The following is a 13,913-nucleotide window of genomic DNA, read 5'->3' on the forward strand; positions in this document are numbered from 1 at the left end:
TATGTTGAAGTAGGTGCCTATGTCTATCATGGCACCGCATTTTAATGTTTGAATATTGTCTGTATGGAGATATGCTTTAATGCTACTACTTGGTAAGACCAGAATAAAATATTTTTTATTTGTTTTCCAGAGGTTAGCAACAGCAGTTCTCCAAGAAGAGGACAATCACCAGTAGTATCTCGGGGAACATCACCGCTACATGGACAATCTCGAGGAAGCAGTCGGGCATCTTCTAGAAATCCGTCACCATTACCAGAAGCTAGAGAAGCATCTGAAGTGAGAGATAAAGATGATCACCTAAATGATGATGAGGGAGACATTGAAGATAATGATGACGATGAGAGCTGGACTGAAGTAAGCAAACAAGACAGCTGGAAGGATATGCCAACCAGAAGTCTAACCACTATTGTTAGTCACCTCAGCAAAATAATTGAAAGACGAGGACAGGTAAGACAATATAGTAGCAGATATGGGAATCAGGGTACAAAAGAAACAATAAGATAAGATAATATGAGATATATATGAAAAAGCATAAGAAATGAAAAGGAAAGAAAAGAAATAAAGTAAATACAAGAAAATCAAGGATACATAAGAAACAAAGAAAAAGAAGAAGTATAAGGAAATATTGCAAAGGTAATCTAAAGCTAAAGAAATATGCAGGAGGTATTAGAAAGCAGAAAGGAAAGAAAAGGAAATTATAAGGAAAACAAAGACAAAAAAAATAAAAGGTAGGTAAAAAGGAATCACAGAAATTTGGAAGCACAGAATGAAATTGAAAGAAATACTAAAATAGAAAACAAAAAACAAGGAAATAAGCTAATATTTGATAAGTCTGTGACGGTAAGTTCTCTTTCCTTCTTATTTGCATATCTGCATAACAAATGTAATTATTAAATGGTTTAATTTTTTTTTTCTCTAGGGTCCTCCTTTTGTTTTGCACAGTTAAAGCTTGTCAACTACTCTGATAGTCAATGACAACCACTTGTTCTGTCGATTCAGAATTATTAAGAACTTTATTATTTATTATTAAATAAACATTTCTTTTTTATTTGCTTTTTATTTTGCTTGAAAATTGTTTCAGCCAACAACATGTTGTCATTTCATTTCTGTAGACACCACAAGCCTACAGAGACAGTGACTTCAAACAGTACTGGATGCCAGACAGTCAGTGTAAGGAATGTTACGAGTGCGGTGACAAGTTTACTACATTTAGAAGACGCCATCACTGCCGTGTCTGTGGCCAGATCTTCTGTAGTCGTTGCTGTAACCAGGAAGTGCCTGGAAGAGTTATGGGTTACACTGGTAAGCGGCTGCTAAGTGAATTTTGTATGGAGTAAAATGCGTGGTACAGTGGTTATTATTCAACCTCTCATCTTAACCATGAGTTAGCATTCAAATCCCATCTCGCCAGTGGCATATCTGGATGTGCACAGGGGCATTCCCCAACCCCCCCCAAAAAAATGCTTGCACTGCCTAGGTTCCCCCTAGAGACCTCCAACTGAAAATGTTCAAAGCCAAAAAATTTGCTCAAATAGTTACATCTCGCTTGTGTCTTTGACAATGCAAATTCCTGTCAAAATCAGATATTTTTAATACTAATTCCAAAACCTAATTGCTCACAAGGGATAAGATTGAAATATTCCTCTAATTAAAGACTTCTCCAATTATTGACCACCTCCAACTAAAGACCACTTTTCTGTGTTCCCAAAACAACAAATGTTATTTATGTTTATTATTCTAATTAGAGATCAAAGCTGCTAAAGAACATAGAAACCTTTAATTGGAGGCAGAACTGTATATATATAAATGAATCAATAAATACATCAATGAACATAATTTATTTTTGAACTATAAGCAGTTCATATATCCTTGTATTTTCTTCAACTAGGTTATCTTCGTGTTTGCACCTCTTGTTGTAAAGTGGTGTTAAGTTACGCCCATTCTCATGATCAGAACGATCTGAAAGCCTTACAGGAGGACCTGAAGAGCGCCACCGAGTCAGCCCTGCTATCCATAGCTAACCTCAGTCTGGACACCCTCTCAACTAAAATGAAGGACGATTTTAGGGGCAGACGTAGGTACGGCACTAAGCAATATACTCAACCAGTAATATTTTTTGACTGACGATCTAGTGTGGAAAATTGACGATCTAGTGTGGAAAATTGCCTGTCATAGTTTTACTATATTTTTTACTTAAATGTTTTAATTAAATTTGAAATAATTATTAATAATATCTTATGTTATTAATACGGTCAAATTTAACATTGAGTATTATTACAAAATAAAACATGTTTCAATCTACTGTATAATATTTCTGATGTAATGATAGTAGCAGACTAGAGCTAGTTGATTTTTTTTATTATTTCTTTCAAGACTTTATGATCCATCAAAATAATTACTTTGGTGACCCTCTGGTGGGTTTACAAAAATAGATTTATACAATTTTTTAACTATGTTTTGCCTTTGTAGAACTTACAGCTCAAGTAGCATTGATTCTTCAATACTAGCAACGAGAAACCCATTTGAAGTTGGTAACTTAACCTCATCAACTGAATCAGAAAACAGACGTCATGTAGTTGAGAATGAACGACAGCTACTTTTAAAGGTTAGGTCAATTTGTTTTGAAAAGTCATGTTAATCTTATAAAAATAGAATCAGCTTGTATCAACAAGTAAGCAACACTCGAAATAATCAAGGAGAATTTTCTAATACAACGTGAACAACACGATCTTTTGAAAAAGAATGAGGCTGATGCATAGTTGCATTTATATTTTTGATTGCATTGTTTATTTTCTGTCCTTTTTGGTTCACTCGCATCACCCATTAAATCCTTGCAGATTTTTTTTTATGAGCTGTCGATAGGACCTTAGCAACAATTATCCATGGGTGCAGGACTTAGTGAAATGTTTTACTCCGATGCATAGCATAGCTGGTATAGGGTACTAAGCTCTTCGTTGGTTGTTAATTGTCTCACTAATTTATTTAAAACTACCACTTATTTTCTTCAGAGCACAACAAAAGTTGAACATGTAAAAGCACCAGCCATTATTTATTGGTTGAATTGATTGGTTGATTTTTTTTTTTTTTTTAACTTCCCCAATAGGACTCAATACAACTCCGAGATCTCTGGCTTCTTATGCTTCAGCAAGGAAATGGTATCGAGTTTCAAGGTCATCGCTATCGGTTACGCACTTACCCTGATTGCATTGTGGGATCGCAGGTTGTTGATTGGCTACTTAGCACAGATAAAGCTACAGATAGGTTTGTGTTATATTTTTATTTTCAGTAGAAAATTTAAAGCATATACTATACTTTATATTTATCGTACTGTATATTTTTATATTTGTATCAGAAAAGCTGAAACACTAGATAACAATAGAGTGTTGGCCAAAGAGGGAGGAAGTCATATGTATTGTAATTGATTTTTTATTTTACTGTATTTGATTTATTTTGATACCATACATAAAACGTACAATAAACAATTTGGGAATGACATGAATGTAAAAATGAATAAAATCATGTGATATCAGGGACAACCCTTTAAATCCCTTATATTATTGTATTATATAAGTGGCATTACAAATTAATTACTGAAAAAAGAAAGTTGTTCTTGGAGCACTTTTCTTTTATATTATCAGAGTTCAGGCTGTGGCAATTGGTCAGGCTCTTCTAGATGCTAAGTGGATTGAATGTGCTACAAGAAATGAGCAGCTGTTTCGAGATGAGTATGCCCTTTATCGGCCGGGTGAGGTAAGTGTTATATATACAAACATTACATTTTATGGGAACTGGGATAATACCTGACAGTCATTAAGCCATTGTGTTTTCGTAACAGGCTGCAAGACAAGGGAACTTCCCACCGGAATTAGCACAGGATAAGACCCCGCTATCCAACGAGGATCTGATGGAACCTATCTGGTTTCGTGAGATAACAGATGGGGAGGCCAATGATTCTGGTGAGTTCTAAATCTTGAGAATCTTGTTTAATAACTGATTTATCATGATTTTTATTTATCAGTCCACCAGTTGATTGATTAATTGATTGCTTGATTGATGGATTGATTGCATAAATCATGGCTCTTCAGAGAAATCGTCTTACAACAAATCATATACCAGATGGATCTTATCAGACAAAATCCTATAGGATTTGTCCTTTAATGTTCTGCATTCCTGAAGTCCTATAAAAATGTTTATATTAGAGCCTGTAATATGCATTGCATTAAGATCCTGTAGGCATTTCTCTATAAGGTCCTTTAGGATTTGTCTAATATGATTCTATTATCCTGAAATATCTTGATAGGACTTGTTTGATCAGATCCTATAGGATTTGTCCTGTGCGATCCATCCTATAGGATTTGACATATATAGGGCTTTCCATGTCTAAGCCAGCATCTGTGACCAAAACAAGAAAATTGATTTTTAATATTTTCATATTGTGAACATTATAAGCTTTCAAATGATAAGTCATTTTACTGGAATTGACTTACTATCACTGAAATTATGAGTAAAAGTATTATGTTGTCTCTGACAGTGCTAAAGCATACAATACTGTCATTTTCTATTCTAATTACTCAGTTTAACATTTAGCAACAGTACACTGGTTTTGTGATTGATTAAGTCACCATAATATGCTATATTTTTCAGTGATTAGTTTATATTTATAATGCCTGATTTATAAGTAATTAAGTTGCATATAGTATGTTATAGCATGTTTTAACATTTTCGAATTGTCTATAATTACCATCTTGCAGGCTCGCTATCTGACATGGAGAGGTCAACAGTTCTGAGCAACTCTGGTGATAATTATCAAACGTCTTCATTATCGGTGGCGCATTCATCTGTTAGTTCACAGTTCAGGAAACCATTGGGATCAAACAACTCAGAAAAAAGTGAGAAAGCGCTGTAATAATAATAATAATAATAATAACTTATATAGCGCATTTTCAACTAAAACTGTTCAATGCTCTTGACAAAAGTTAAAATGGGCAAATCGAGTCCAAATACAGTACATTAGAAATAATTATACAAATGCTTAAGCTTAAAAATTTAAATAAAACAGGATTTAAAAGGAAGCCAACAAGCTCTAGACAGGCCCTTGGTTCAGACACCCCTTCTCGGACCACTGGTCGGCAGATTTCTGGACCCACCAATGTTGAGAATCACTTTGAGAGTGCTGTTTTCCTGATGTCACTGTTTATTTAGTAATGAAACTTTACAATGTAACAAACCAAACAGTTTAACCAATCACATTCCACTATTCAACATATTTCCCACAAGTAAATCTAGCTTCTGAGACATTGCCCCAAATAGGTCTATATGGTGAGTATATTTATCAACCATTAAAAAATTATGAAATATCTTTTATCTCTCTGTAGATGCAACTGGAGGTGACATTAGTGCAGGCCCATGGGAGCTTATGTTTCATCAGCATGCTGTTTCAAATGATTCAAATGGACACCAGGGTAAGATTGCCAAGTTAACCAGCAATGCTATCTGGTACATACATATAATGTTTATTATGCTAAGCAGAGCCTTTTATTGAACCTATCCCACCTGAATATCGAATATCGAATATAAAGTAATTTTTCAAAAATTAAATTTAAGGAATTAGTTACAGTTCTACTTGTTAAGATAAAAGTTTGATGGGCTCACATATTTGTGCATGCCTGTAAAAATTTAAATATCCTGATGTTTATCCATTGATACATAGCCACATTTATATCTACAGCATTATAATCAAAGATCTTATAAACACAAGGTAGCGTTTTCCGCGATTTCCGCATGCAAATTCTGTAATTTCAAATAAACATAGGCCTTGGCCCAAAAATTTATACAAGCATTGAACCATGGAACAATAAAAAAAAATTATTGACAACAAACATTATGTTTCCGTCTATTATAACAAAGTGTATGGCAGCCTCTTGCAAAAGTGAAAACTTTTGTACTTTGACCATAGCGTACGCCGCACGATTTTACGTTTACGCGTAAAGCTGGTTTTCCACTATTCGCCTAGTGGAAAACGGGCATTACAATTAGAAGCTTCCAATTTACAATGCGCCCTCTCTTTAGAACATGAGGAACAATTAACGTACTTGGTAACAAACTTCGGCGTAACACGAACATACTATCTTAAATCCATGGCAACGACTAGGACGCCCTCTTCCAAAAGTGATTACTTTTCTGTGCCAAATCGACGCTTCTATTTGTTATGCGTAAATCGCGGAGAACCCCATCTTGTGTTTATAAGATCTTGGATTATAATGTATTGTGAATGTGATAGAACATTTAATATGCAAAGGATGATTTTATTTTCAGATGTTTTACATGGAGTACATGAGTTAAATCAAGTGACAACTAATGAGCCACACGGTTGGCTTGATGTAGAGGATCTGAATGATGAGAACGGTGAAAAGATGGCTATGGAGAGGCTAAGCACTGCCAATTTCAAACACTTGGTGGCGCTGTTGAATCAGCTACTTGATAGTGAGAAACTCCCACAGCACTGGAGCCAGGTTATCTTACCAATGGTAGAAACAATTAGCAAAGAGGTAATATGAATATTCATGTTTTTTATTTGTATCTGTGGACTGTTGTAAAAAATTATTATAAGACTAAATAATTGATTATTGATTGTTTTGCATTTGTAATAGCCATAGTTCAAAGGTGAAGCTTAATTTTATTTTGTTGCGCTTTTTTTTGTTGCTATAGGTGAAACCAGATGTACGGTATCGCAATGATGAGATGGATATTCGCCACTATGTTCATATCAAGAAAGTGGCTGGAGGGAGTCTATCTGATTGCCGTATTATAAATGGAGTGGTCTGCACAAAAAATGTTGCTCATCGAAAAGTAAGAAAAACTGTGTCGCACAAAACAAGCTATCATTTCTTATCAAGTACAGAATTGGGAAATATTTGATTCACATACTGTACCTGTCTCATAAAGTATGACCAAAAACAAAGTTGTATTTGCTTAAGCCCAACCAACACAAAAACTTTAAAATCCATATTTGAACTTCTGACCTTGTGATTGGAAGTGCCGTAACTATTTGAAACCTGAACTTCTTAACCTAATTTGACTTTAGACCTGCACCTCATCTGAAGGAAAATCACAGAAATCGCTCTGTTTTAAAAAAAAATCATATGTGATGATGATGGCCATTGTCACAATTTAGTCAAGTAAAAGTGCATTCACACTAAATCCAAATTTTTTTGATCAGATAGCCTATTGAACTGTTAAAAAAATAGGATCAGTACTACGCTTACATGGAATGCTTTGGAAACACGATCCAAATTTCAGTAAATGCAGCTTAATGAACTTTGAATATGACATTCTTTTGTAAACAACATAAATAAAAGATCTGCATACTCTCAAAGAGAGGAATAAAATGTACCATCTCATAAGCTTGATATCAGATTTAAATATAAGATCTGCATACTCTCAAAGAGAGGAATAAAGATGTACCATCTCATAAGCTTGATATCAGGTTTACTTGGCACAGGAAAGTAAGCTGTAACCTAGTATATTAGGCTTACTGGGTTCAAAAGCCAACTGGCTATGATTACACAGACAACAATATTAGAATAATTATTTATCCACAGATGAGAACTGCCATCAAGGACCCAAGAATATTGATATTGGAATCAGCAGTGGAACATCAACGAGTTGAACACAAATTCTCATCAATAGAACCAATTGTACTCCAGGTACGAAAATAGTTTGTAAATGTGTTAACCCTTTCTGAATTCCTTAACTTATTAATTCTCATCCGTAGAGCCAATTGTACTTCAGGTATGGAAATAAATGTAAAAGTGTTAACCATACTTGTGCGAATAAGCGCCTCGTTTGAATAGGCACCCCTCCTAATTTGACTATCGCACCTCCTCAATTTTAACACATATGCAGTCATCTCGTCTTCGTTCATGGGGTACTATGAATAATCATAGTACTGAATATAGTATTGAATTTTCCAAGTTCCTGTAAGCACCCCTTCAATTTTCATCTATTTCCATTAATATGCCTCCTCAATTTCCATTCTGTTGATAATATCACCTCAGAGCAATAGATTTCACCATTCTCCTCATGAGTTAATTTCCTAGATTCTTAAGCTATGTGCACACTACGAAGTTTTATTTTGTACCATATATGGATGTGATATGACATCATGCCCATATATGGGTGTGGTATGACATCATCATGCCCATATATGGGTTTGATATGACATCATCATGCCCATATATGGATGTGATATGACATCATCATACCCATATATGGATGTGATATGACATCATCATACCCATATATGTGTGTGATATGACATCTTCATACCCATTTATGGGTGTGATATGACATCATCATACCCATATATGGGTGTGATATGACATCATTTGCCCATATATGGGTGTGATATGACATCATCATACCCATATATGGGTGTGATATGACATCATCATACCCATATATGGGTGTGATATGACATCATTTGCCCATATATGGGTGTGATATGACATCATCATGCCAATATATGGATGTGATATGACATCATCATGCCCATATATGGATGTGATATGACATCATCATACCCATATATGGGTGTAATATGACATCATCATACCCATATATGGGTGTGGTATGACATCATCATGCCCATATATGGGTGTGATATGACATCATCATGCCCATATATGGATGTGATATGACATCATCATGCCCATATATGGATGTGATATGACATCATGCCCATATATGAATGTGATATGACATCATCATGCCCATATATGGAAAGATAATAGATTTTAGTCACAAAAAAAATTGATAGTGTGAACAAGGCCCTAACAATTACAGTAAATAATATTCTTATTTAATTTCATCTTTCTGTGTGTTTTTTTTTCTTCAGGAACATGAGTATTTAAAAAACTATGTCCACAAGATTGCAACACTACAGCCAACAGTCCTGGTAGTGGAGAAGTCGGTTGCCAGATTAGCTCAGGATTTTCTGCTCAATTGTGATATCACAGTTGTTCTCAATGTAAAGCCAGTAAGTTTAAATATTCACTTTTTTTTTATACTGTTTTATGTCAAATGTATAGATTTATCCCATTACTTTTTTTTGTTGTTAAATTCTCTTTCAATAGTCCTCAAAGACCCGGTTCGGATTAATAATTATGTTATTGTTATTTTTATATATTATTTACTTTATATATATATATATATATATATATATATATATATCATTGTAATATTATATTATAAATTATTTTCTTTTCATATGCATATTTAAGAAGCTCCTTCAAGTCAGGTATAACATTTTCCATATTTTCATTTTTTTAATTTATTTTAGTCTGTTGTTGAAAGAATTGGGCGTTTCACAGAAGGGGATTTAGTTAAAACAGTCGACCAAGCATCAAAATCATGCCTCGGTTCTTGCCATTCATTCAGCATACAACAATTCAAACTTCCTAAAGGTGAGTAGATTATAGGTAATTTCTGGTAGTTAATAAATCAATTGAGATATGTACAAAATAGTATGAATGCCTTGCTCCAAAAACTGACAAGGCCATTTTATCAGGTTTGTATGTCTGGACCTGGTGTCTAATTATACTTACTTCATTATCATATATATAGAACGTGGGGATGTAATGTATCTGTCAGCTACTGCTAGGCTATCATGTGCAGGTAATGTGATGTAATACTGATTTTCAAAGCACTCAATGCTTAATATAACTCCTTCTGTAACTTCCTTCACCACTAAGGGTCACTTCGTGTATGCAGTACCCAGTAAACCGGTGTCAGGTACCCTCATCTGTCCACTAAAGGGATTGTATGGACCAGTACACCGTGATAACATCCTACTTTTTTAAGTGCACATGAGCCAATTGTATACTTTTTTATAGTACTCCAAGAAGACTTTATCCACACACTGTTCGACCACCAATACAGTAGATGAGCAAGCCGCTTGAACCAGTGTCAATATTATGGCTGTAGGTTGCTTGGCCATTTTACTAAAATACATGATCAGTGTATTGAATTGGATTGGATTTCTTTGGTGCAAATCACCAAAAGGATAACCGAAAAAAAGTCCAAGTCGGAGACAATCTCCTACACTCTACCGAAGAGTGTACTGTGTGGACCATATTACATACAGGACTAGATTCTAATCCGAAAGACAGTGTCTGCTGGAGCTTGGATCTAAGCATTCCATCTGAAAGACCAGCAGAGCAGCGATCAAATTGGCCTAGGCTCAACGCACAAGCTAAGCTGTTCTTCATGCCACAGTTCAACAAAATATTAAAATTTAATTTTTGTACCTATAACTGTGTTTTTGTGATGAGTGAATGTGTAAAAGAATATACAAATCAATAAAGGTTTATTCATGGATATTATGAAGGAAATATAAAGAAAGCAATGTTATGTTGTTCAATATTTTTTGGTGTTTTTTTTTTTTAGACTATACCAAGACACTTATGTTTTTTGAAGGATGTCCCGACAACTTCGGCTGCTCTGTCATTCTAAGAGGAGCTCACCAGTATGAGTTAACAAAGGTAAGTTTTATAACCTCTCAGACCTTCATTAAAAAAATCTGAGGAGAGCTACTAATAGCTCATCTCCAAGTGACAAGTAGCTCTATTGTTTCTCCTCAGAATTTTGCAAAATCGATGACATTATTTGAGGGGAAGGGGTGGTCTGGTTAAGAAAAAAAAAAGGTATTTTTCTCATTTGGAATTTGGAGCATTTTTTGAGGACCATAACTTCAAAAATAATGACAGAATATATCTGATTTTTACTTATCCTCTATATCTTTTGTGTGTAGTTTTATGTGTATTTTTTCTGGGTTGTTTTCTAATAAGGTTTTTGAAATAATGGCCTTTAATTTAAGTCTGTCCCTAGGTATTTATACCTATTTTCTGCGCATGCCTCAATGGCAAAATCGGCTTAAAATTTCAACAGCATTTAGAAAACATCTCTCCAAAAGTTATGTCCTCCGAGTATGCAGTGAATTTGAGAAAGTAGACATAAATGTCTGAATCTAATGTTAATATTTAAATCATATCAATATTTTTTTTACCAAACTTCGACTTTAGTTTAACAAAATTATTAAAGAAAGAAACAGACCCATTAGGTACATTGCATAGGCCTGTGTGTGTTTACAAAATTTGATCATACTTTGCAATTGTACACCGTGACCCAAGGACCGGGACGGACTATAGGCTAAAGAAGCATCAGTATTTTTCAGTTCCCCAAAGATAGTAAACTTAACGGAGAATTGATATTACAAATTACAAATCTAATTAAAATGCCAAGGTACAGTAAGTCAGTTTTACATGCTGGCTTAAGTATAAAATTAAGTTTGTCTACCTGCGTGCAGCTACACGGTAGTTTACTACTAGGCTATGGAGATGCATCTTCATCTAGTCTAGTGGTGTAAATTCTACTCTAGGTCCTCCAAATCGAAAGACATATACTGTATTTTGTTTACTATTAAAATTTAACTTGCAGTGTTAAAAACAAATCTGCTTTATTTGATTAATTAATTATACCCATTGAGTTACGAACAGGACCGCTATCTCAATCGTTGCATGTGATAAATGGGGAACTGAATCTCAAGTATTTGCATGCAAGTAACGCAAGTTTCCAGTTCCAGCGGCCGCGTGCATGCACTGTAGTGGGCGACTTAGAACCGTCCATTTTCAAGAGGGGTATAAATTTGTTTATACTACGATTAATACGCATGTTGTAAGCAAAATTTTTAATGGGTAGAATGTGGTTTATCCTTACCTTTTTAGGAGTTCCCTAAATTTCACCGCGGTATCAAAGAACACATGAAATCCACATAAATAATAAATGTGAATATGATTTACCTTTAATTTAATGCAAAAATACAATTTCTGTCATTTTAGTTCCCTAGTAAATCAAGAAGTGCTATTTTTTGCTCTCCTTAAATCGTTTTGAGGAGCGCGAACGAGCGCCTGTGCGATCGCGCTCCTTTTAAATGAAGGTTTGCTCTTTTTATTAGCTGTAAGGAACACCAGTAGGTCATTTCTTGCATGGTTGTCTAGAAATCCAGTTTATTACATGTTATATATATCCTTTTTCTTTATCAAAGGTGAAAAAAGTGTTCCAGTTCATGCTGTTTGCAGCATATCATTCCAGGCTAGAGATGTCGTTCCTTATGGATGAGTTCGCCATGCCCCCAGAAATCTTGCAATGCCATGACATCACACCAACCAGCCCCAAACATCGCTCCCTCTGCTTCTCTGATAGCATCATGGAAGGTCTTATGAAAGTCAGTGAAGGGGAACAAACTGATGGAAAGGATGAGATATTTGATAAACCGGAGTTGGAAAAGGATGGTGCAACAAATGTGAAAACTCTTGATCCTGAAGTAGATAATTCTACACAACCTGTGTCTAATTTCCAAAATGCAATAATGAAGATATTTGGTGCTGGCTCTAAAGAAAAACAAATTCACATTAGTAATGATTCTGGCATAAATAGAGAGACAGAACCTGGAAGTAAGATGTCAGAGGATGACACATCTTTTACTTCAAATCCATCTGCTCCTGATGACGCTGAGGCTACTGATAATGCAGATGCAGAAAGCAAGGTTAATGAAGTTGGTTCTGCCAGAGCCCGTAGTTCAAGTAATCTTGGTGTGCAGAGCTATTCATCGCAGGTGGAGCTTGCAACCTCACATAGCCCGATTGATAACATTGGCCAGCTTCATCACTTTGACAGAGAAGGTGTTGATGGCAGCAGTGTTCTGAATCCTCCAGACAGTAGAAACTACAACTCTCAGATTAGTATGGAAGATTATATCGCAGAGTTTCATCAGACCGTTGATTCAGACGATGATGGTGAAGGAGAACAAGTATTTGGGAGAGGACGCACAACCAGTGTTATGGAGAAATTAGATTTCGAGGAAAATTCTGAAAATGAATCTGTCTTCTCCCAAGCTCTTAAGGAGACAATTCTAAATTCATCTCCCTTCATGAAAATGCCGTTACCATACTTAGAAACAGCGTCTGGTAAAGCATCGAAGTTACGAGAACACTTTCCAGAAAATTTATATTGGTCACCAAAGCTTTTTCCTCAGGATGCCACAGATGGGTTACCTCCATTCCTATGTGAAGTCTTGTATAAGTCAGTCGACCGGTCGTCAAAGCGCTGGACAAGTATTTCAGTTCAAGATCCTCATCCATTCCTAACTCAGCAGCTGACATTCAATGCCGCCGAAGACTCCACCAAGACAATACTAGCTGATTACAGAGCTCGTGGAAGCAGAATCCAGCAGAAGACGGCAGAAGGCGCACAAGACTTTTTGGATGAGTATCCTCTCAAAATGCCGATGACGTCTATTGCTGGTCCAGCTAGACCAATTGATTGCTTTGATCCTAAGCACCACCAAAAAATCACATTGCAGTTTAGTAGTTATTCCTGTCAGTCGTACAACGCTCCAAATTATTGTGTCAGACCTTGGACTGTCACTATGGATTTTTATGGGAAAAATGACATTCCTTTGGGATTATTCTTGGAACGTTATTGTTTCAGGTAAGATACAGCAATGTTTTCATTTATTTTATTGAAATATACCCAACAGAAAAATTATTTCTGTCTGTTATCTTTAAGATTCTTAAGTATATCATCTCTAAAATGTTTATCTAGAAACTCTTATAAGTGTCCGAGTGAGATTTGTGATGCGTCAATGGTGGATCATGTTCGTCGGTTTGTTCATAATAATGCCGCCATCCAGATACTTCAGCGCCAGCTGGATCAACCCATCCCAGGCTTTAAAGACAGCATATTGTCATGGAGCTGGTGTCGGAAGTGTAAACAGGTTAGGAGAATGAAATTTAATGTTGCCAGTAAGGTTGATACTGTTGATGGTGAGCTGAAGATGGTAAAAACATATATTA

The 13,913-nt window shown here is 35.4% G+C and overlaps 1 protein-coding gene across 2 annotated transcripts in view; it reads left to right on the top strand.

Moving 5' to 3' along the window:
• Positions 1 to 13,913, top strand: part of LOC117115147 (1-phosphatidylinositol 3-phosphate 5-kinase-like) — a 47,237-nt gene that overhangs the window by 16,832 nt on the left and 16,492 nt on the right. For both annotated transcript variants that reach the window (XM_033258844.1, XM_033258836.1), the window contains exons 3-19: positions 131 to 447; positions 1,113 to 1,302; positions 1,889 to 2,078; positions 2,470 to 2,605; positions 3,104 to 3,261; positions 3,639 to 3,750; positions 3,836 to 3,956; positions 4,752 to 4,889; positions 5,376 to 5,462; positions 6,316 to 6,548; positions 6,709 to 6,849; positions 7,602 to 7,706; positions 8,897 to 9,037; positions 9,341 to 9,464; positions 10,447 to 10,541; positions 12,104 to 13,548; positions 13,663 to 13,834. In XM_033258844.1, the coding sequence (XP_033114735.1) occupies positions 131 to 447; positions 1,113 to 1,302; positions 1,889 to 2,078; positions 2,470 to 2,605; positions 3,104 to 3,261; positions 3,639 to 3,750; positions 3,836 to 3,956; positions 4,752 to 4,889; positions 5,376 to 5,462; positions 6,316 to 6,548; positions 6,709 to 6,849; positions 7,602 to 7,706; positions 8,897 to 9,037; positions 9,341 to 9,464; positions 10,447 to 10,541; positions 12,104 to 13,548; positions 13,663 to 13,834 (3,905 nt within the window). The remainder of the gene's footprint in view (positions 1 to 130; positions 448 to 1,112; positions 1,303 to 1,888; positions 2,079 to 2,469; positions 2,606 to 3,103; positions 3,262 to 3,638; positions 3,751 to 3,835; positions 3,957 to 4,751; positions 4,890 to 5,375; positions 5,463 to 6,315; positions 6,549 to 6,708; positions 6,850 to 7,601; positions 7,707 to 8,896; positions 9,038 to 9,340; positions 9,465 to 10,446; positions 10,542 to 12,103; positions 13,549 to 13,662; positions 13,835 to 13,913) is intronic.

The sequence above is a fragment of the Anneissia japonica genome, unplaced genomic scaffold, assembly GCF_011630105.1.
Source record: "Anneissia japonica isolate Jap-2015-1 unplaced genomic scaffold, ASM1163010v1 scaffold199_len4679917_cov187, whole genome shotgun sequence".
Lineage (NCBI taxonomy): Eukaryota > Metazoa > Echinodermata > Crinoidea > Comatulida > Comatulidae > Anneissia > Anneissia japonica.